Source organism: Trachurus japonicus, chromosome 23, assembly GCF_045865225.1.
Source record: "Trachurus japonicus isolate A0001 chromosome 23, Traja_1.0".
Lineage (NCBI taxonomy): Eukaryota > Metazoa > Chordata > Actinopteri > Carangiformes > Carangidae > Trachurus > Trachurus japonicus.
The window spans coordinates 22,228,921-22,254,073 of NC_140929.1; the positions used below are offsets into that span (position 1 = coordinate 22,228,921).

The 25,153-nt window shown below is 42.7% G+C and overlaps 2 protein-coding genes across 2 annotated transcripts in view; both read left to right on the top strand.

Annotated features, from left to right (window-relative positions):
• The window catches only part of large1 (LARGE xylosyl- and glucuronyltransferase 1), a 144,250-nt gene extending 132,480 nt beyond the window's left edge, over positions 1–11,770 (top strand). Inside the window, exons 12-15 of the mRNA XM_085769398.1 lie at positions 2,652–2,930; positions 3,023–3,169; positions 7,873–8,068; positions 11,120–11,770. Of these exons, the coding sequence (XP_085625524.1) occupies positions 2,652–2,930; positions 3,023–3,169; positions 7,873–8,068; positions 11,120–11,317 (820 nt within the window). The 3' untranslated portion in view covers positions 11,318–11,770. The remainder of the gene's footprint in view (positions 1–2,651; positions 2,931–3,022; positions 3,170–7,872; positions 8,069–11,119) is intronic.
• Positions 5,790–25,153, top strand: part of ldhba (lactate dehydrogenase Ba) — a 194,205-nt gene continuing 174,841 nt past the window's right edge. The window contains exon 1 of the mRNA XM_085769403.1: positions 5,790–5,797. The gene's annotated coding sequence lies outside the window, so the exon portion shown is untranslated. The remainder of the gene's footprint in view (positions 5,798–25,153) is intronic.

Below are 25,153 nucleotides of genomic sequence, written 5' to 3' on the forward strand. Positions count from 1 at the left end.
AGCTCCTCTTCCCGGTCCGTCAAATTTGGACGAACTGGGAAGAGGAGCTTCCGCTACAAACAAGCTTGAAATATAGACTTATTTAATTTGTTTCGGGACAATTTTGCATTTCGGGGCTTCAATACAAGACAGACATTACATACGAGCAGCATGGAGTTATTTGGATGTTTTTTGGTGTGTCTTTTTGTTACAAAGACAGTTGGTATCCATTTGCAACCGTTATATGGATATGCACTGCTACGCCGAGACCCCCTGTAACTCAGAAAAGCCATGGATAACTCTGAAACTTCTCCCAGCCCTTAGTCGAAATTTCAATTTTGGGTGAACTATCCCTTTAAAGTCTCAACGAAGCAAAACACAGTGGGAACGAGTGGCAGGGCTCAGCACTTTCAAAACCTCTCACTCTTTCAACAGGAGTGAACAGCAGGCAGCAGGGCACATCTGAGGAGTCGGCCCCACACTGTTGCTGCTTTTGTTACATCTAAGAGGCTTTATTTAATGTGTGCATTCAGAAGCTTATTTGGAATTTAAATTCTATAGTTTATGTACTGCTACTGAGCATTGAACTGCAATACCAGGGCAGGACAAAGCAGACTGATGTGAGCAGAGGATGATACACAAAGTTAAACAAGGTTGTGGAAAACTTGAGTTTAAGCCTCGCTGTAGCCAACGATCTGGCAAAGACCACAGTGTGGAGGCGGAGAGTAGAAGCTGCAGCCTGATCAGTGGATGGATAACAGGCGTGTAGGTGGATTGGCAACGGGAGGGAAGCACAGCGCTACATGCTACAGACGGACGGGGAGATGGGAACACAAGGGAGGAGGAAAACAGCGAGGCACAGACAACATTTGCCTACAGTAGTGTGTGGGATATTGAGTATTGTTAGGTATAGTGTTGTAGTCAAGACCACATAACCTGAAACCGAGTCAAGACCAAGACCAGGGGGTGCCAAGACTGAGACTGAGACCAAACCGATGCAAGACCATTACAGTATTCTGTGCCAGTCCTCATAATAATCAAGTGGCTTGATATTCACATTATTCCTCAGCTAAAAATGAAAGATAATTTTTATATAAAATCTATTCTATATTTAGTTGAATCAAAGTTTGGATTGAACAGAAGAAGACAGCACAGAACCTGATAAAGTCTCTCCCACTGTGTACACTGGTGCAACCAAGTTTTCAGATGGATACACAAGCAGATACTTCTGTAGAACAATTTTAATTATCTTTAAGTCATTGAACTACATTACATAAGCCAAAGTGAGCGAGTGACAGAGAGACATTTGCTGTGGTCTTCACTGGTCTTGAGAAAAAATCCAGAGTAGAGGTCGTCTCGGGTCGAAATTGACGTGTCCCAACCCGATAGAACTGTTACATTTTGTTCCGAGCAATGGGAACCCGATAATTAAAAACAAGATATGATACCGACCCATTTTTGCCCGAGACATTACAGACCCGTGTCCCTGCGTGCCCGAGAGTAAAGCTATGAGAGTGATCCGATACCGTTACGGCTCCACTAATTCACACAGATCTGATAAACCTGATAGCCCAAAATACCCAGCTAGCACTAGACTTTAACGGACTACTACACGGTCGCATGAATTTTGACGTCGCCAGTCTCGATTTTTCACGGGCGATGACGTATAATGTCTCCGACAGGTTTTGTAGTCTCATTGAGCGAGTGATGTTTATATTTATTTGTTTAAACTGCAGGAACATTTTAATGACACTCGATGGCGACAATCAGCTGCTGCTGAGCTGAGCTCTCTCTACAAAGAGTTGCTATTGCACACCGGTCGATAGCCGAGGCAATTGATTAGGTTCCGATCCCGACCCAAGTGATGTCATTAAAATAAAGATCCGAACCTGTACGGGTATCGGGTCGGATCGGGTTTTCTTGGGTCCTCATAGACCCGTGAAGACCTCTAATCCAGAGTCAAGTTTGACTGACAAGACCAAGTAGAAATGTAGTCAATTCAGAGACAAGACCAAGACCTTGAAAATGTGGTTTCAAGACCGTTTTACTACAACAATAGTTGGGTATCCAAAAAAAAACAAACTATTAGTATATAATGCTGTGTTCATAACAATTCGGAGGTCAGAATTCCCAACTCGGAAATTTCCGACTTCCAACATCATTGCGTTCACACTGCAGGAAGAAAAAAAAACACGGATACCTGAAGGAAGTTTGGCATATTGGCTCATAGCTGAATACAAAAAATAAATGCAGCAGTAAATGATGTTTATTTTGGAGGAGAGGAGACGCCGCAGATGAGTGCACATATAATGTTATAGCCTTGATAACTGTTAAACGTTATTTCCATCACATACGAGGGCCACAATTTCACACCATACAACAATCACAGCTTAATATAAACGTATTTCATATAGGCTACTGCAATAATACACAAACATATGCATTTAAACCTCAACAAATAACTTCAAATGTCTAAATTCTAACCGTTTAAGACGAGGGCCGCCATGTTTTGATGTTGTCGTGACGTCAAGTCAGAAAGTCGGAGCTCTGATATGATACCCGAGTTTCCGACCTGTAATTTCTGAGTTCGACGCCGTTCAGCTCGTTGTCTTGAACGCAGCATAAGAGTAGAATCGTGATATGTTTTTGTGATGTCACAAACCCCTCTTTAGGCTCCAGATGTTGGAGGCCATCTGTAAGCACTGGGAAGGCCCCATCAGTCTGGCCCTGTACCTGTCGGACGCCGAGGCCCAGCAGTTCCTGCGCTACGCCCAGGGCTCCGAGGTGCTGATGAGCCGCGGGAACGTAGGTTATCACATCGTCTACAAAGAGGGACAGTTCTACCCGGTCAACCTGCTGCGCAACGTGGCCATGCGGCAGGTCAACACGCCCTACATGTTTCTGTCGGACATCGACTTCCTGCCCATGTACGGCCTCTACGAGTATCTCAGGTAAGAGGATCGGATGACGTCCAGCCATGTTTGTCACGATATTTGACATCTGTAGAGGTTTTTTTAACTTTTGTATCCATGTGTGTTTGTAGGAAGTCAGTGGTGCAGCTGGACATGGCCAACAGCAAGAAAGCTCTGGTGGTTCCAGCCTTCGAGACGCTGCGATATCGCCTGTCCTACCCAAAATCCAAGGCGGAGCTGCTCTCACAGTTAGACATGGGAACACTCTTCACCTTCAGGTAAACTACTTCCCTGTCTCTGCTGCCAACAAGTGTTGTTTTCGTTAACGATGACGAAATATTTCGTTGACGTCCCTTTTTTTCATGACGATAACAAGACGGTGACGAGATAAACATGGCTCTCTGATGACGAAAACATGACGAGACGTGTGTGAGTTTTCGTTGACAAGACGAGAACGGACGTAAATGTTAGTGGCAGGGCTGCGATTGCGTCTAAATTTCATATTGTGGATTGTCATTACTCTAAGCTTCACACGATTTAGCAACGGCTCCGTAAAAACTAGAAAGGCCGCTGCTGAGACGAGCCGCGGTGCGCCCGCCGCCCGGTGCTTGTGAGAGCGGCAGAGTGCAGGTAGTGATCAGCTCCGGTGACCGCGGTGCAGCCGCGGTGCAGCCGCTCCGCAGCGCTGACAGGTGGGTGGTCAGATGTTCAATATGCATGACATTTCTGCTTATTGTGCGTGTAATCTGTCAATTAAAATCAAAAAGTATCTGACTGCAACGCTGCTGCATCCCATCCTTGTGTGGTCACGCGGCACGCCCACCACCTGGCATGCAGTGCACATTCTGCTCAACACACCTGCCGTCACTCGACGAGAAGATATATGGACGTATTTTAAATATAATCCTGCAGTCAAAGTGTGGAGGCTGATGCACACCTGAAAAAACTTAAAAAACAGGTGCGTTGGAGCATTGGAGAGGAGTGAAATATAATCCTGCAGAAAAAAAAACTGAATGCACTACTGTTACCAGTGTAGGCTAATGCATAATCCTTAGACCATAAAGTATTTGCCGTTGGGTGGAAACATTATGTGTAAAACCATTCCTTTATTGAATTAATTTGTTAAAAGACTTTTTTTCTTTCTTTCTTTCTTTTTTTTAAAACTATCACATATAGAAATGACTAAAATTGAATAAAACTAATAAGTATTTCCGTCAAAAAGACTAAGACTAAGACTAAATCTAAAATGCCTGCAAAAAACAACACTGCTGCCAACAAGGTTCAAGACACTTTCAGGTTTCCATTCGACAAGGCTGTGAAAATGAGCAATGGCCGGCTGTGACAGACAGTGTGTGTTTGTGTGTGTGTGTGTGTGTGTGGGTCAAGCAGGTTTTTATACCGGTCGCAAAAGTTTACAGGTGTGTGTTGGAGATCAAAGTGAAGGCTGAGTTCATGCGGTCTGATTACTGTGCCATCATGACATCATCTCTTCTTACTACTGTAGCAAAGTATCATCCAAGCTAAGACTGCTGCAGCCTCACAGAGCTCAACTGTTATGTATAGGCCCATCAGACGCATTGCAGCTACCATAGGACATCACTCACTCCCACTCAACTGCCACTTCACCATACTGCCCTCTGGTCGGAGGTATTAGGCCCCTAAAGCGCAGAAGGGCCCACTTTGGAGAAAAGCCTCCTCCACTCAGCTGCAGCAGCCTCGAATAAGACGTCTCGCTGAGGGAAACATGATTCCTGTTGTCTGATCTGCTGTTCTCTTTGTTGTTGTTGTTGTATGTCGCTGTTCTTTATTCTGATACTGTGTTTTTTTTTTTTCTTGACGTGACAGTGGTTGTGATGTTCTTTCTCCCATGTGCAGTGATGTGGAAAAGAATCCCCCCCCCAGGACAAGTCTAACTAACTTACTAAATAATGTAGCAATAACTACAGAGAGCTCATGAGTCAGAACGTCAGGATGTACAGTAGACGAGCGTCCTGGTTGTTTGATCCCATCACAACATCGTCTCTAATACAATTATTGGGTTTCTCTAACATGAACTATTTTTTAATTGTGCTTTTTGTATTTTTTTCTAATACTAAATAACCACGAATTAAAGGAGCTATATGTAAGAAATGTATGAGACTATGAAATCATGTTCATTTGAAATACTGATGTAACTGACAACAATAGTACAGCCATAATATTCTCATTTTAAAAATTTTATTTGCAGCATGCAAATCATCTTTATGTTTTGATTTAGTGTTTTGGCCTGTTGCGCTACCCACCACTATCGCCCAATCACAAAGTCAGTGGCATTTAGGCGTCCAGGTTGCCAGTTACCACTGAGCTGCAGCTACAAGCATGGTGGATTATGTCTGACATTATAAACATTAAAAGATCTCGCTATGACTCTCAAAAACGTACTGACAAAAGAAACGAACGAAAAAAAGTATTTTGAATTTGACTGCAGCAACAGTTTTGGCCTAGCTGCTTTAATAGCTGTCTATTAAAAAGTCTGTGGGGCTGTCCCATTTCTCCACACTTGGCTCAGTGCGCTTGGTTACGCACACACTTTGGTGACGTTTTGCCGGCGGAACGTATATTTGCATATAGTGTGCAAGCATGGATTAAGTGGCCAAGCGTGTGGGGGGATATTTAAAAGCAATCGGGACATACTTGACAAGTGCAGCCTGTGCCATTGCGCACAGTAGTAACTACGACACACACACACACACACACACACACACACACACACACACACAGCACTGCAACAGTTTTAATAACCAGTGCTGCTGGATCACAGTCTCATCTACTCCAAAGGTGTCTCTATGCGCAAGATTCAAATTATAAATGTGTAAGCCCAACTCCGTAAGTAAATAAAACAAACAAGAAAAATGAAAAAAATAAAATAAAAACATGATCAGAGCATGATGAATAGGCCTATAAAATATGACATTAAAAAGTCATAATTATGAGATAGAAAGTTAATTTAATTTTATTGAAATTATGCAATCGCATTTCCCAGACGTGGCGTGTGGCTCCCGGTGATGGCGGACTTCACCGTGGTGCATTGTGGGATTTATACTTGGCCAAATCCCGCTTGGATGCGGTCTTACCTTAAGTATGGGTAAAGTGCAAATCAAGCGCGCTGCACTTTCTGTTGTTGGAGAAATGGGACACACTTGCGCACTGACACTAAGCCCATGAACGCACACGCCCAAGTGTCCAAGTGTGTAAGTGTGATCGAGTGTGCATATTGGGACAGGCCCTGAATACACAAGAGGTTGTAATACACTCTCTGAGCAGCACCACTTCAGGACGTCCTGGATACGACAGTGACTCGGTATCGGAAAATGACTGAGCTAGCTGGTTAGCATGCTAACTTAAATAGAAGAAAAGAAGCCTGTTAGCTCAGTGGCTTTTGCTCAGTCACTAACAGAACAAGCTCATAGAGTTTATTCCTAAGCAGCTTTTCCACTGTCGACTCCAGTCTCATAACTGTGTGAACCACTGCTCCTCAGTGGAGTTTAATATTCTAGTCAAAGAGGTTAAATACAAGCGAATGGCGCAGCACAGCTAATAAGCTGCAGAGGCTTCCTGTGCTGTAAACTCTGTTGCTCTTCATGGGCGCATGACGTCTGTCCGACTACCCATTTCTCCGACCACCCATTTCTCCGACTCCGACCATACATTTCTTTATTTTTGCGTCATAAGTCCGACCTCCCACTTCTCCGACTTAAGTAGCCCTAACCCTTAACCTTACCCTAAACCTAACCTTAACACTGTAGAATGGGTAGTCGGAGAAATGAGCCGTCGGACTTGTGGGCAGTCGGACTGACGTATGCTCCCCGCTCTTCATCCCCTAAAAGGTCAGGGCTGTCAAGACAGTTTGTTACCACTCAACAGCTCAAATCTGTTTACCAAACTTGAACTCTATGCAAATTAATTTTACCTCCTTGAGATTTTTTTGTCGTTTTTAAACTGCTGGTAAGACCAGGACTTAATCCTGTTAAAGGATTATTACCACCGCTGTCTTAAACAGTGTAAAACCGTCACATCATGCTTTGAAGTTGAGAATTAATCACAAATCAGGAAGTGACTGCAATTTTCTGTTGTGTGCGGATTAATGCAAAACCAACGGATCGATGAGCAGTGGTACAAAAATTGGTCTTAGTAAATCAATATATAAGGAAAATGCAAAATTATGTATTTTTAGCATTGGTTTATACAAATTTCACAAAAAATCATGAAATATTTCAAGTTAAAACATATATTCAGAGCATTCAATACCAAGATTCAAGATTCAGTTTATTTGTCATTTTATGTTTTGCCATAATTGGAACGTGCTGTGGTGATGGAATAATGTTGAATTAATTAATTGATTGATTGATTGTATGTGTTATTTATGCTTATTTAGTTGAGTGAACCAGCCCTTTACTAAGATTTATTACACTGTACTTTACTGCATATATACGTTGGGTCAATAACCAAGAGGGCGACTATATGTCATCATACACAGCAGCTGCAGTATAGTTTTTATCAGTGTTTTGATCACGGTGTGTGACAGTGCACACACAGACCACTCACACCACACACTGTGGATTTGATTCAGCTCCACGCTGGTAATGTTTTTTCTGTAAGGTTGGAGGAAAAAACGGCTGTTCATTTTTTTCATGAGCGCAGCTCGTACAGGAGGTCACACTTCCCTCAGTCACACTCGCTTTGCTCCGCCTGCCCAGAATTTGCAGTCAGTAAATACCTCTTTTATCTTGGTGGGTGTTAAAGTGGCACAGACAGAAACAGAGACAACAAAGCAGCAGCGTGAGGTAAACAAACACTTTAAATGAAGTCTATGTTTTTAAAAAGCTTCTGATATAGATAAAAGTTTGTAAGCAAAGTGCTATTTAGGAAGTGAGAAACTATAAATCACACCCCTGTTCAAACTCTCCCTTTGACTAAAAGCTTTTCTTATTCCTCCTGCTAGGTATCATGTGTGGACTAAAGGCCACGCTCCAACTAACTTCGCCAAGTGGCGGACGGCCACCACGCCCTACAGGGTGCAGTGGGAGGCCGACTTTGAGCCCTACGTCATGGTGAGGAGGGACAGCCCCGAGTACGACCGGCGCTTCGTGGGCTTCGGCTGGAACAAGGTGGCTCACATCATGGAGCTGGATGCACAGGTAACTGACTCACCTCCACTCACCTCGACCCAACTCTCACATACAGGAGGTTCCTGTCTAAACTCTTCTTGTTCCAGAATAAAAGTCTTATATTTTCCTTATGAATAAAAACTTGTAGACATGTATGAGAACATTAAAGGGCATTTTGGCAAATTCGCCTATTGACATAATCCCTATTATCATTGGAGTAGGTTCATTACCTTTAATTATCGGTGCATGTTGTTTTGAGATCAGCGGGGCAGAAACGTGAGCTGCTCAGTGAACACAATGGAGGTGAATGGTACAGGTGTCCTGTCCCTCAAAACTCATCAAATACACAATCCAACAACTTCAAAATGCTCTGGTGGACAAGTTGTGACCTGCACATTCACCACGCTATGAAATAATAATGTAACATTACGAGACAGAGTTGTTTTCGAGGCAAATGCATAGCCAGAACTACATTCCAGACTTGGTTGCTGGGCGGAGTGATTTCAAAAGCACTAGTAGTTCTGAGTATTTAATTCATGTGTTGTAATGTTACATAATTATACATGATTATTTCATAGCGTGGTGAATGTGCACGGCACAACTTGTGCATGAGTGCTTCACCTTTTACCCTTATAGCTACCAAATACTAATCAGTTCTTCCTTGCATCCTAATGAATCTTTCTGCCAAATTTGAATAAATTCTGTTAATACTGTGATAAAGTGTCCACAAAAAAGGAACAGACTGACAACCAGAAACAAGATGGCCCTGGCCCGAGTCGGTGTCTGTGTGAAACGATAAATAAGGACGTTGTATTTATGGATAGGAAGCTCCTAAATTTTATGAAAATTATAGTGTGTGTTCAGTTCAGTCTTTAGTGAGGTCCTCTAATGAAAGAGCCCTGGATAAATAACTGCCTCATCAGCCTCAACCAAGAGTTGCATACATTTTTTTAATTTTAGTGAAGTTATTTTTTTGTGTTAAAGCGTTAGTTCCTCATGATTTCTACTATAAGTTACTACGACATAAAACTGACACCTTTCCTGAGCAGGCTGCACCATCATTCTTTAAGACCCGGTGTCACAGCAGACCTGAGATCAGCTGTACAGAGAAAAGGTTACTTTATCTTAATCCACTGTTTCTGTTTGCACTGATGTACTCTCTGTTTTTATGACCTTACTCGTCTGTGCTGCAGCTATTTTCACCTGACTCATAAATACATAAAACTTTAACAGAGGCAATTATTAAACGATGAATTAATAATCATTGAATGAATCATTAAAGAACGATGTCGTGATTAGCTGCTATTTCTTGTGTAGTGTCGGTACTCGACACGACTTCCTGTGTTGTAATAGAGCAGTCTGTATTGGTCCTCCTCCATCATTAGTCACTGTCTCTCTGCAGCGGCGCCACCGCTCTCTGCCACAGTGTTGTCACTACAGAGACTGACATTGTTAAGCTGTAGTGTGTGTGTGTGTGTGTGTGTGTGTGTGTTTGTGTGTGTATAAAGTAGTTGGCTGCTTCAGAGCCGGTACAGTGGAGATGTTAGTGTTGAGTTGCTACACTTAGCTTCATCTTTAAAGGGACATTGATTAACTTCTCCTGTTATCTATACACGAAAATCGATTATTTGGTTCAAAAGTCTGTTTTTCATTAATCAGTAACCCCCCCATCAACAAAGTGAAGTGTTCCTTTCAGCTCTGAATTAGCCGTTCATATCATTCATATCTCCATGGAGCGGGTAAGCTCGGTGCTGGCTGCCATGTGGTGTCTCCATGTTTTTACGTTCAGTGGCAGCGTGACGGTAACGGTAACCACGGAAACTCAGCGGAGACACCGGAGCTGTCGACTCAGGTGGAGGTGGCGTCTGTGAAAAGTCACCGTGGTAACGCAGTGAGGAGGAATGGAGCGTTACACTGCTGCTGCATTCACCTGCAGTCGGGCAGACGGCCGTCGGTAACAAACCAGATGTCATTTTAGTCACAGAAGTCCAGAGAAAGCCGGTAAAACGTGGGTCAGGTAAACAATACGACATCGCCATGACAACATATTGTCACGTGTATTGTTTTGCCTCGTGCTGACGGACCACTTGTTTACATAGAGGCTTGTTTATGCCGTTACGTGCAGCGGCTGTCGTCCGTCTGCCGTCTGCCCAATTTCACGTGAATGCAGCATGAAAAATACGATTGAGTTGCTTGAGATATACAACCACAACGCTAGATGGGAGGAATTCCTACACAATGTACCTTTTAAAAAGGGCACGTTCATTTTTAAAAAGTAATTAGTTATAGTTTCTACTTTCCCCAAAAAGTAACTGAGTTAGTAACTTATTACCAGGAAATGTTACTATTGCGTTACTTTTTTATAAAATGCTCAAATATGCTCAAATAATATATCCAGATAAATAGCTTTTTTCTGACTGGTTGATGGACTGAAAACATTTGTAGGCTATATAACGCACACTTTAATAGGTGTATTATTTTGTGACAGGACCTCTAAGTAACGGCACATTTTATTGTCAGTAACAGTAAAAGCGTTATACCTCCTTTGGCCTTGCAGTGCCATGTGATTGTTATTGTATTTTATCTATGCACTGCCCTATGCTGTGTGCATACGTTTTTTATTGTTATTTAATTTTTGTGTTGATTGAATTCTGGTTTTATTTGTATACTGTTAAGCACTCTGTGTACTCGTACTACGAAGGGTGCTATAGAAATAAAAATTTACTTACTTACTTACTAATTATAACAGGCAAAAACCAGTAACCTTTTTGATTACTCATTTCTAAAAGAAGTAGCACCGTTAGTAACGCCGTTATTTTATAACGGCCTCATTCTCATCACTGCTTGCGACACAAACTGATACTGAAACTGTGTAACAGCAGCACAGACTGACTCAATATCAGTTATACAACAATATGTCTAGAGTTTGCCAACAGTAGCCTCCGTAGACTATTGTTCATGCCAGACAGAGGAAAAAAACAACAAGACACCTGAGGGCAGTGAATGCACCACGGCCTTTGAATGTGCTCATCTTTCCAAGTGATGAAGATGCCGTGTGTGTCTCTCTCTCTCTCTCTGCAGGAGTACGAGTTTGTGGTTCTGCCCAACGCCTACATGATCCACATGCCCCACGCCCCCAGCTTCGACATCACCAAGTTCCGCTCCAACAAGCAGTACCGGGTCTGCCTCAAGACCCTGAAGGAGGAGTTCCAGCAGAACATGTCGCGGCGCTACGGCTTCGCCGCCCTCAAGTACATGACGGCCGAGAACAACAGCTAGCCACCAGCGCACGGCCTCACGCCCCCGGTGCTGAACTACTGAAACACTCCGCAGGTTGGGGTTGGGGCAGGGGGAGGGGGAGGGGGAAGGGGAAGGGGATGGGGATGGGGAAGGGGAGGGGCCACCTGAGGCCCTCAGGATACTATACGAGACACTACGAGTCTCTCAGACTTTGTTAGAACACTCGACCCTGAGCGTGGGACTCAAACTGGGTCTTTATGTCCATACTGCTGTGGAGATAATCCAGGATGCCAGGATCCTAAAGCTGTGAATGATGACGTTAACTAACTGCTGGGACACGGGGGCCCCCGCTGTGTGGCCCCCCGAGCTCCATCCGTGGAAATCTTGTCAGACAACAGGCAAAGGAAAGGAGACATTCAATGCCTTGCCATATTTGTAAGACCAGTGACAAAATCGTGGGCTACATGTAATATTATGTATGAGTGTGTGTGTGTGTTTGTATGTGAGTATGTGTGTGTATACGCAGGCAGACAAGAAGTGTTAAGTGTGTGTTCCTTCGGGGCGGTGCTTAGCTCAAAGCTTGAGGGGAAGAGCCGGAGATGTGAAGCGCTGTGGGCTTAACATTCAGTTTGCACGCTGCGGAGAGGAGAACGCCTTCCAAGTGCCATGAAGTAACAAAAAGCAGCTGCAGCCTGACTGACAGCTCGCCCCGTCTCAAATGCAAATCGTCGGCAAAGCGGCGAGATAAGACAAAGCGGTAAACATGTCCACACAGATTTCGAAAACCTCATTGTGACGAGTGACACAGACAGTCAGATACGGAGGCGAGCAGCCAGTCAGCCGGCGCAGCCATCTGCCGCCGTCGAATTTGTCTCGTGGCTGATGAAGATCAGAGCGAGAATCCTCCTCTTCCTCGTCCGATGGAGGGAAGTCGAGAAGCAAGGATAGCTGGAGGTCGTCCACATGGTTGATATTCAGGGTATCTCCACGTTTAGCCCCAGTGCGCCACTACAGAGTGTTTCCAGTGTTTTATTACGATTACACAACCTGACAGCAGCTAGTGCGGCGGGCTTAAATTTTAATTTAATTTTTTTTTTTTCTTGTATTTTAAACTCATGCCGGTGAGATCTGCACACACACACACACACCTGCTGGAGGTCATGAGGGCCGGTGAAGCTCCCGCCCTTCCTCTCCTCCCCCCCCTCGCGCCACACTGAGCAGCACCAGGTGAAGCACCAATCACTGTTTACTTCTCTGTCCAACAATCAGTATTATTCACCAGTGTGTTCGCAAGTGGAGCGGGGGGGAAGCAGCAGTGTCTACAAACACTGACAACTGTCTCTATTTCTCTCACTCTCTCTTTCTCTCTCTCTCTATCTCTCTAAATTCAAATTTGCTTTATTGGCATGAATGTTACGAGAACTATGTTGCCAAAGCATCAAGAATCAATGAAACAAAACAAATACAACTCACAGAATCAAATAAAACTCTCTAAAAACTCTCTATCTCTCTGTCCCTCTTCTAGTGGCCTCTAGTTTAATGATAAACAGGTTACAACAGTGTAATGTGTGTGATAACACACTAAAAGCAAGCTAATAACTTAAAGGAGACATATTCTTCCCCTTTTCCACAAATGAAAATAGTTCCCAGGTGTCTTAAAGACATATTTGTGACATGCTGTGGTCAAAATCCCCCAAGGATCAAACATCACAGCTCTTTTCATCCTCTCTAAACAGCCCTGTTCAGAACGGCTAGTTTCAGAGCCTGTCCCTTTAAATGCAAATGAGCCACTGCTTGCCCCGCCCCTTCTACCGGTACAGGTACTCACAGGTAGGGGTGGTATCATGCAAATTCGAAAACTAATGACATCATTGTATGACAACCGAGGCAACACCTCGTAAAAACACATGGATTTCAACCTCGGGAGCAAATTGTGGATTTTGGAAAAGTGTCAAGTCACCCTTTTTGAAAAGCCTTCAAAAAGTGATGTTTCCGGGGCAGTGTTTAGCTCAGTCTCTGAACTATCCTGTCGATTAAAGGCGAAAAAGCCCCCAAAAAATATAGATTAAAAAAAAGTGATGTTTCCATTATCAATCAATCAATCAATCAATTTGTTTATTTCGGGCATGTCAATTTAAATCATCATCATCACACTTCATCATCAAATAATACAATACATGGCCGAAAGGGAAAAGCGGGAGAAGCAAAAGCTTATCTAGTCCCGCCCCCATAATTATATGTCCCCTTTAAAGCAAGCAAATCACTTAAAACAGTGTGCCAGCGTTTCTACAGTCACATACTGTATGTTACATAACAATTAAAGTATTAAACATTAAAACTAATCACTGGATAAAGTCAATAGGTAAATAATGTAACAGATTCAACACAGCTTTTTTCAACTTTATTTTTATTGAACAACGCCGCCACAGAAAAATACATGTTTCAGTTGTTACATTTTTTGTTTTTTGACATTAGAAAGTGAATTAAAGAATGTAAAGTGTGTTAATCTCACTGACACTGAATCTGACTGACAACGTGCACTTTGATAGTTTTCATAGTAACAGTAAAGTGAGGTAGCTACACTGAGGTCGATCACACTCACACAGGTTGGGCTGAGCGCTGGAGCAGAACGAGCCGTCTGTGCGATCATATGTTGAAAATCACTGGAGCGTCTCTCCGTCTTTCTCTTTAATGCACTGGGAGGACAGAACGGCTGATTACAGTGAAACCTCACCTGCTGTTATCACAGGTGACAGAACCTGTACACTCGATTCTCACACATCAGTTGCCACACACACACACATACACACTGGAGAGCAGCTGTGTGTATTTACAGTACATCTAGATGTGTCTCTTCCAGTTCAGTCGCCTCTTCATCCCAGAAAAATAGAAACAGTAAAATGTCACTTTAACCTTGTGATCCAGACTGGACCTGGACTGTTTTGAATGTTGGAACCTCGGATCCAGTCGATCCAGTTTCAGTAGAAGCAGATCATGATGGTGTGTTCATGAAACCAGCTGATTAGATTTTTAAAGGGATAGTTCAACATTTTGGCGAATTGGCCCATTGCCATAATCCCTATAGCCATAGGAGTAGCTTTGTTACCTTTAATTGTTGGTGCAAGCTGTTTTTAGAACGGCGGAGCAGAGCCGCAAGCTGCTCAGAGCTACACTACGGAGGCTATTGGGATTTCTTGCTTTCCCTCATCAAACTCATCAAATACACAATCCAACAACTCCAAAACGCTCTGGTGGACAAGTTGTGAGCTGCACATTCACCACGCTATGAGATAATAACAGAACGTTACAAGACAGAATTGTTTTAGAGGTAAATGCAGAGACTGCTTGCCGAAAAACTGCCCCGACTGGAACGTACATCAGCGGTTTTGTATGAATTTATCTTGAAAACTACTCTGTCTTGTAACATTACGTTATTATCTAGTGTGGTGAATGTGCAGGTCACAACTTGTCCACCAGAGCATTTTGGAGTTGTTGGATTGTGTATTTTTAATTAGTTTGATGAGGGAAACCAAGAAATCCCATTAGCCTCCGTAGCGTAGCTCTGAGCAGCTCGTGGCTCTGCTCCGCCGTTCTAAAAATAGCTTGCACCGACAATTAAAGGTAACGAACTTACTCCTAAAACTATAGGGATTATGACAATGGGCCAATTTGCCAAAATGTTGAACTATCCCTTTAACAACTCCTAAAACCTCTAGATCTGGTCACTGTGGCTCTGCACACACACCACTGGTCCTCTCTCAATATGAACAGTAGAGAAACTAGAGGCCTCTCTCTCTCTCTCTATCTCTCTCTCTCTCTCTCTCTCTCTCTCTCTCTCTCTCTCTCTCTCTCTCTCTCTCTCTCTCTCTCTCTCTCTCTCTCGGTGCAGACTTGCAGGTGTGTGTGTGTGTGTGTCAGGGAAGGGGCTGTGTTTCTGATTGTACATGTCTGTTCAAGAGTTTTGCAGGTTCGTGTGTGTATGTGTGTGGGTGTGTAGGTGTGTGTGTGAAGTTTGACTCTGCTCTGAAAGTGTGCGTGTGTGTGTGTGTGTGTGTGTGTGTGTGTGTGGCTTTGCAGGGCTGGGAGGAGCTGCAGTGTGTAAGTAGGACAGTGCTGACTGATGCTGCTACCTGAATAAAAGCAAAGAGTCAAACACTCTGCTGTTACTGTGTTTCTTCATTTCTTTCTTCATGAATATCAATTTAGCCTGGTGAACCCAGAGTAAACAGGGATTCATGGAAGCACGCACTGTTCACACACACACATACATACAGCAGATCAGAGGCCTGTGTGTAGTTGGACTTGCACAAACTCCCAGGAGCTTCCCACCTTTCCGAGTTAAAGAGACATTCTGCAGATTTTATCTTCCAAACTCTCTTTCCCATCAAAAAGAGGACGAGTGCTCAGTTTGGAAAAGCTGTTGTGTGTTGTGTGTCTTTTGTGTGTCTGGAGCGATATCACCATGACATCATCTGTGCTGTATGGCTTTTACCACTCAGACCGATGTTCATGCATTGATATAATTCCATATGTAATGTAAAAGTCACCTGAAGCTAAATATTAGCAAATGCATGTGGAATTAATTCCACATCAGACAAATCTTCCAGACATGTCAGGATGTATAGATCAAGAGATTCTGGGATTCAGCAGGTTCTTACACACTCTAATGCCCTCAGGGTATTTCTGCAGTTGCCATGGATACATGGATGCATCTGCAGGACATATTAGTGTTGAATTAAATATCTACATCTACATATCTGAAAGAAATTCATTCAGAGTGAGGCTGCTGGCACAAGAATCAATAATATTGGTTCTTGTTACAATATTCAGTTTCTCAGGCGATAACATATAAAACTGAATCACATGTAGCATCTCAACCATATCTGCACTTCATATTAATGACTACTGTACACACTATTGAATATGGGTTAAAAAGCATTACATATTTAATTAATCATTCATGATGCATCATTTCTACATTGACACTAATTAGTGCTGGTATGAACACGGCCATACATATTAAACCCTGGATTGATTAGATCACATGTGATGTGTTAATTCTATTTTCAGATAAATGACGGATCCAGCTGTGTCACTAAATGATTAACAGACTGTGTAGATGAACATTTATGCTGCACTTATATGCGTATGTTAATAAATGCTTTATAAACACTTATTATTGCTGTAGATCATGGTATTAGTTCTGATAATTAGCGTTAAAATCGTTATAAAAGATCTTGATACTGTATAAAGCTTCATTTCACTGAATGCATCAACTATCAAATATCATTATTACATAATAGATGAGCCTTTTAATTCAGAGTTTATAAATGTGTTAATGAGGAAAAAAGATCATTTTGTATCATAGGAATAATGCTTTATAAATGATGAATAGTTCAGTAGAAAGTGACTAACTGCTGCTTAATAGTGTGTAATTACTATGATTACACAGTATTAAACATTACTATTATGTGTACAGTAATTGTTTCACCCAATTAAGAGCAAACATGTTAATTAAGCAGCTAAAAACTGATGAAGAATTGGTGGAAACGCGTTTCTGCTGCCGCTCCATGAGGAAGTTGTCCAAACTGAGCCGTAACTAAACCTGATGGGAAAAACAAGACCAAACCTGATTTGTGTGTTCTGTGGAAAAACACTGTAACAAAATTACAGGTGTGAAATAAGATCTCGTTTGAAGCAGCTTCAGACGAACACGTTTGTATCATGTCAGGTACGTTGTCAGTGAGTGTGAGTTCAGGTCAGGGCTGTCTGTCTGTCTGTCTGTCTGCTGCAGGTTCAAAAAAAGAAAAGCTCAGCCTTCTCTAATTTCCTCATTCATGCAAATAAATGAGCGGGAACTTTCTTTACTAAGTACAATGTCTCAGAACATTAACTGTATTTTCCCTTATAATTGGATCCAAATTACATCCTTTCCAAGATGTCCTAGCAAATCATTAAAAGGCTTTTATTCATATTTTCTTTTTTTTTCTTGTGGGTTGAATTTATATGATGATTTTCTTCCTTTTACTCACCATCAGATATCACATCCATAATTTATAACACATATGAAGTTTGAATCAAAATGGATGTAAGTTTAATTGTTGTCATTTTTCCTTCAGGCGATCACTAAGTGAGCTCCGCTTGTCATGTGTTTTATTTACATTTTCGCCATTCCTGTTGTGTTGTGCGTTGTGTGTGTGTCGTCTTGCGGCTGAGACAGGGGCGGCGGGCCGACCTGGCTCCAAATGAAACGGGAGCAGGGAAAGAGAGCGAAGCACCCAGTTTATCAGCTCCCCGGTGTCTGACTGTCCCCAGCAGGGCTGTCCCTTAACTTCCCTTTAATGAAGGTCCCACGACACTATTCCTCTTATCGGAGAGGCTATTAAAAGTTTTAGAGGGGGCCGCTCATTAATTCAATTTAAAATTTAATGCATGAATTTCAGCTGACTTTCAGATAATACATTCAGAGGACTGGAGGAAGTTCGACTCTGCACAGGGCAGATTTTTAAAGGATGTAGCTGCACCTGCAGATGCGTTTGTTCATTCAACTCCTTGTCGACCGTAAATGAAGCTTTAGAAGAAAAAAGGCCATTAAACTAGAAGATTTCATTGTTCTAATCTACATTATTCGTCTTCCCCCTGTGATCAACTGCACATCATCATCACAGCACTGGTTTTATTTTCATATCTTGATTGGGATATGGTAGAATAGTGCATCATTCAGATGATCAGAAGCTACTGTCCAGGCTAAACAGTGTAGTTCTGATGGACATCCATCACGTCCTGCTTCAAGTTGAGCAGCTGCTCTTGCTGTGGATGTTTGTGCAGTTTTCCTGTGCGATGATTGTTGCACATGACCTCTTGGAGTTTGACCTTCACGTAAAAACGTCGGATCATCTGGATAAACCATCTGAGTCACTGGAGAGAAGCTGCTAAGTGAACCTTCAGAATACAAATCAGATGTTATGTTTACAATAATTAGATCAGGAAGAAAGATCAGGAAGAAGCCCTGAGGGACGCCACGTGTTTAATGTGGTTGCTTTGGCTCTGCAGGGAGGACACGGTCGCACAGCTGTGGACAGCTGTGGCTTTAAGACACCAGCTGATCACCGGCAGGAGGCTTCTCCACCAAAATACACTATCAAGAGAGGCTGAATCCTATCAGCATCTCATTTATTCACACAACTGAACCTCGATTCAAAAGCAATTCATTCAGGAGACTCTCTACACCCAACTCTGATTTATTATTTCATCAACATGCAGAAATGAAAGAAGCTCTGAGACTCAGTCTTTACTTCCCTGCATTCTCCAGTCAGACTGTAAACTACCTTTATACAGACAGCCATTTACATACAACCTATAGTAACTGTTTCTCACACATGCCAAAGGGTTTGATTGATAATGTGATGTAGATGCTGCAATTAATGAAGTCTCAGTCTTTGCTGAGAAAATGGAGTCTGTCTCTATGAAGTTATATGAGCTCACATTGAAATACAGCTCCATACTGACACCTAGTGGCTGTCTGTGTTCTCTCAGCAGAGTTTCAATAAATTATACTGAAGCAGGTCAAAACATAAACTCAAAGCTGCAAACATTAAACATTTCAGGCAGTTCGTTTTGCTGTCAATATAATATAATATAATATAATATATAACCATGCCATACCACATAACATACATTTTATTTGTTGGCGCCTTTCGAGGCACTCAAGGTTGCCTTACACATAGATAACAGAAAACATTAGAACAGTACAGTAGCAAAATATACAAATAGGAAACAAGCAGAACATACAAATAGCAAAATAAATGTACGAGTAAAAACGTCAGATCATCTGGACAAATACAGGTGGCTAAACGAATGGATGAACTATTGATTAAAGGGAGTAGGCAGTTTTGAAGAGGTGCCTTGAGGTGTGACTTGAATGTAGCAAGTCAATGCTGCATAATATAACATGACATGACATAACATAACATAATAAGATGACATAACATAATATAACATGACACAACTCTACATAACATAACATGACATATAACATGACATGACATGACATGACATAACGTGACATAATATGACATGAGAATTATAAAGAATGAATTTGCGTCTTAGTCCAATATAAAAACAGTTATAACACACGATAAACTACAATAACATGGATTTTCTTTGTGAAGCTGAATTAAAGACTAAATCTAACACCATCAAAGTTGCTGCTGTTCTGGGTGATGTCCCTCCACTGTCTCTAATTGCAGCTGATTAAAGCAACAGTGTTAAGTCAGTGGTGGACGTTCTCTGGGCTGTGTTCCTGCCTCCCGCTGATCGTGTCAGGGCTCTGTCAAACAAACCCAAATAGATTCATTTCAAAAGCACAGTCACTTTGATGGCTGATCGGGATGCGGCCCTCGTTAGCAGCCTGTAAACAGTAATAACTGATTAGAATGAGAATTAGACTCGCAATTAGATTTGGAAAACGGTCGTAAGTGCTGCTCTGAAGCACGAGCCAGCAATCTGACAATCTCTGTCGCAGCTGGGTCACAGTGGGCTAGTTCTCTGAGCCCGGAACCATCAAACAATATTTACACAGCAAGACCAGAGAGGTGACGTGAACTAAACATATCAATACTGAGAATGAATGAAGAGGGAAGACTCCGCATGAGCTTCAGAGATATTAAACTGGCTGATAGTCGTAGCTCCCACCTCGCAGGATGTTTTACTGTGCTGCTGATTCTTCTTCCATTTGAGGGCCTGAGCGTCGGCCCCTGGGCCCCCAGAGAACTTTACACCGCTGACCGACTGGAAGCCGACGAGACGCTGATGAGCTTCGACAGCAAAATCAGAGAAGCACAGTCCAAAATAGAATTTATCATATTAGCTGGTGGCACCGCACTTTCATGTCCCCCAGCTCGGTCAAATGAGAAGCGACACCAATAGTGCTTTCTAACTCGGATCCATTTTACCTCACTGCCTGACTACATGTGTTATTTTGTCCTGTCAAACCTATTTTTAGTGTTATCAGTTCTCAACAAATAACCCATACAGTCTTCTAACTGCTTATAGGCACAAAGCTTATTTAGGAAATTTCCATTTTCCAGTGTTTGTTTTCTCTCTGTCCACAGAGGAAAAAGTGGAAGCTGTATATGTAAGGGAAAGAGGAACGCTGCCACCAGGGGTGTGTCCAAACATTTTCGATAGGGGTGGCCCAAGTGGGGTACTGACTTATGGTGGGGTGGCATGAAGTGTGAGCATGAGTGCCTGCATGCACACACTACATACTCATGTATGTAACACACAACCACACAGGTTTTGGCCATTCCCAGTTGTGTCTGCAAAACCCATATCTAGATAAATTACTAACACTGCAAGAAAACTAGACCTACTAGTCATACTACAACAACATACAATTGTGATAAAAAACCGAATTTTGGGTCAAGTGGTGAGGTAGGTTGAGCAGACGCCCTATACGTAGAGGCTATAGTCCTCGCTGCAGTTGGCCCCAGTTCGAATCCTGCATCGGGCGGCCCTTTACTGCATGTCATTCCCCCTCTCTCTGCTTCCCCATTTCCTGTCTCTCTCAAATATACTATCCAATAAAGACATAAAAAGCCCAAAAATATAGTTTAAAAAAAGAAAAGAAAACCTCAGTATTTTATTCTTGAAAAAAAAAATTGACAAAAGCCAGAATAAAACAATCTGTAAAATGCCTCTCACTGGGCATATAGCTCATCATATTTTGGGGTAGCACCTGGGGTGGCCAATCAGATTTCAGGGGTGGCCCGTGCCACCCAAGGCCACTCCCTAAATACGCCACTGCCTGCCACAGGAAATAGAGCGAGCCCTCGGTTTCAGCAGCTGCATGGAACCAGTGTAGAAAAGACAATCAAAGCTGTTGCTCTGCTCAGAGTTCAGCACCGTTTGTGGGGCAAGGGGTGGGGGTGGGGAGGGGGGGTCACCACTGCCCTCCCCAACTCCCTCCCACTCCACCGATATTTACAGATGGCCGTGACAGAGGAAGGCAGCGGTGTGACACTGGGTGTCGTCTCTCCCAGAGGGCCGAGCGCACAGTCTCCTCACGTACAGCTGTAATGGAGATTGTCTGGAGCGGGCTGATTGAAGCAATCAATCACCATCTGCAGGGCCTTCCCCCCACAGACAGCACCGCTCGCAGCTACATGCACACAGTTTAATACCAAAGCTAAACTATTCCTTTTGCGTAGTTTCCCCAGGGAGTACAGGATCAACATGTCCCCCTAATGCACTGATTTACAACAACTGTGGAGCGTGTGCGTGTGTGTGTGTGTGTGTGTGTGTGTGTGTGTGTGTGTGTGTGTGTGTGTGTGATTGTAATGGCATGTGGGTGTTAAACCAAGCAAAGTTAGAACAAAGAAAATCAACTTCCTGACTCTGTACAAGTCCACAGAGATCCCCCACAATGCACTGTATCTATTTTCATTAGCAGGACCACTTATCCTTTCAGGGGCCGGAGACAATATAGCTGACATCAGGCGAGCGTGTGGTACACCTTGTATAGGTCGCCAGTCTATCACAGAGACAAAACAGCCATTCATGCTGACATTCACGCCTACAAGCAATTTAGAGTCTCCAATTAACATGCATGACTTTCGATGTTGGGAGGAAGTTGGATAAAACCTGGAGAGAACCCAGGCAGGTGAGGGGGGAAAAATACAGATCCCGGGAATCAAACCCGTGAACCATCCTGCTGCGAGGCCGCAGCACCGATCTGTCCTCTAGCTAAAAAGAAAAAAAAAATCCTTTGACTTTTTATGAATAACTGTCTGTCCCTGTGCAGAGAGGCAGCTGATGTGCTTTGTTGCTGCTGTGACTTTCAGACCTGGTCCTCATGGACACTGCAGCGAGTGATGGAAATCAGAAACATTAGGATGTAAAGTCAGTAGTGTCATGAAGTTCACCGCTGGAACTCGCCGGGACCGGCTGCTTGCATAAACACTCGGGAGGGCCACATGAGCAGAGGTGTTCGATTCAATTCATTTAACATAAATATGTTCCACACAGTTTTCCTTTATGAAAGTTAATTCAAATTATACTTTTCAGTAGCTAATAATACATAGTCTGTTAAGTTCACTCTTGTGTAAAGAACTCACTTGATGTAGTAACACTCCATTCTTTTTAAAGCACTTTATTTATATCCTTTTTTTGGGTTACAGAACACAAAACAACAAATCAACCCCACCCACCCACCCAGACAAGGCCAAAGAGAAAATAACTAAATATATAAAGCAATATATATATACGTCATCTACATATAGACTACACTCACATATATAATATATGTACTTACAACCTAAAGGAAAAGTAATTTACATATTCCTACACTTTCACACTCATAACTATGTGGACGCACTCATACTCAGGCACATACACCCATATATGTGCACACACGCACACATACACATATTCATACTTATACACATACACATTTATACATATACATATACATATAAGTGCATACCCTCAAGCATACATGCATCCACCCAAAAGAAAAGAAAAAAAACACCCGGAGTGTTTTGGGGGGCCATAAACAAAATCTTGTTTAGGGCCACCTAAATCCTAGGGCCGGCCCTGCAACTCGCCTACTGTTGGTTTAGTTTTTGTTGTCCCACATCACAAAGACACGAAGGAGATCAAACGATAAGACGCAGATGGCACTTTGTGTTAGGTCAAGATCCTGTCAGAAAATCTGTTGTATGTTCTTCTGAGAGTTTCAATGATACAGTCATCTCAGATGAGAGAGACTTTGCTAATATTAGGCCAGGTGCATGGTGTTTGTTGTCTCTCAGGAGGTTAGCAGAATAGTGACTGAATATTTAATCAGGATAATGTCTGTATCTGGCTGAATGTTCACCTGATGTGTTTATTCTGTGCTAGTTTTCAGGGCTTTAGAACAGCATGCAGCTTCACCACAGTACAGTAAATCATAGTTTGAGGATACTGCTGGTTATGTTACATGTTTATCTCAGGTCTTTACTTTAACAGGCAGCAAATGAGCCATAGTCAAATATGCAATAAAGAAAATCATGAGAAATGCATCATGGGTTGTCTATGGAGGCAGTGTGATGAATATTATTATTAAGTATGATATAAGGTTGAGGCCGGAACATTTATTTCTTTTTAAGGTCAGTAGGTTGACGTGAAACATAGTAAAAGGTCAGCAGGGACCAAATGGAGATAAAGGTCAGCAACGACAAATAGAAAATAGCATGAGTGATGCATGAGGTCGAGACGGCCACGCTGAGGATTGTGATGAACGGCCGACGTTGTGAGGACGTTATTTTTAAATCTATGAGGATAGTTGCTTCATTTAAGCGTGATTTTGCGAGTATCATTAAGGTCAGTGTTGATGAATAGCAGTGGTAACGAACATAGACAAGACCACCAGCAGTTATATGCATGATTTACCAGGGAACCAGGGCTTCGGAGGTCTTTGGTTTGCAACTGCAGCAACTGATGTCAGGGCCAATGTGGACAGGAGATGACTGACAAGCACAAGGAGGAAGATAATGGAGAAAAAGCAGCACCTTGGCTTTATCCTAAATGAATAATACCCTGGAAGGTGCTGAGAAGATAAGCTGCTTCAGATGAGGGCAGGTTTTGAAAGGAAATGATCTCTGGAAGGGGAAATAATGGCCAGTGGGAGTTAATAGTGATAAGAGGTCAAACATGTGTGTGAAATCTACTATGGGATCAAATGACTTAGAGAGTGAACACACCAATGCATAATTAGAAAAGGAGGACAGACAGACTACTACACTCTTAGAAATAAAAGTGCTAAGTAGAACCATATAAGGTTATTTGGCTTGTCCTCATAGGAGAACCCTTTTTGGCTCCTGGTAGAACCTTTTATAAAGGTTCTCTGGATCAAAATGGTTCTTACTGGAACCCTTAGTGTTACCAAGAACCCTTGAAAAACCCTTTCTTCAGGAAAGGGTTGTTCAGAAGCAAATGGTTCCAGGTAGGCCCATTTTTACAAACAGTTTGTCTCAAAGGGCTTCACATAGCATCATAACAACATCCTCAAGGTACCCTCAGGTAGAACCCCGGCCCTTCTAGAAGAACCCTTTTAGAACCCTTATTTCTAAGAGTGTATATATATAAGGGAAATGTGGTGTGAGAGGAGCAGAGGCCTTTCAACAGTAATTCTGCTGCCAGATTGGATCATACATCTAAAGTTGAACTGAATCCCAGCCACCAATCCACAAATGCATTGAGCTATAAAACGCCATCCATCCATCCAATAGCAAATGAAGGCACAAACTGTCACAGGATTTCAGAGCGGGAAGCTGTTAAAGCCTTCCTCATATAAATACTGTCCGATTCCTGTGTCTGCGTGAGAGGCCTTGATTTAGCACAGAGCCGGAAGATGAAAAAGGGGCTTGAACCGGCGCCCGGCTCCGGCCTCTGGGCAGATGGTCGGAAATTGAAATAGGAATGTGAATCAGCGAGCGTGCCGTGGTGGCTGGGCACGCAACAGGCTGTGGTGATGGGAGTCATGAGGATGTGAGCATTGGAAATGTGATGTGTGCTGGGATTTTTTTTACATTACGTTTCTCTGCCAGTTTTTTTTTTTAATTCTTTCTACAAAATCGGTGCAAGATGAAACAACTTGTACCAAATACAACTTTGTTGGCACTGGACCCTGGCAGTGGGCATAAATCAAGAGGCGTGGATTTAACCAATAAGAAAAAAACACTGAATATTCACTGCAGAACTCAGTCAAGGAGCCATGCTCTCAGTCTCCCAGTGTCGTTTGGCCTCGCTGTGCTCAGTTCTTGTCTGTGGAGAGTGAAAAGTGAGGCTGCAACAAGTCCGTCACACTACACAACACATTGTTTTTATTGCCTT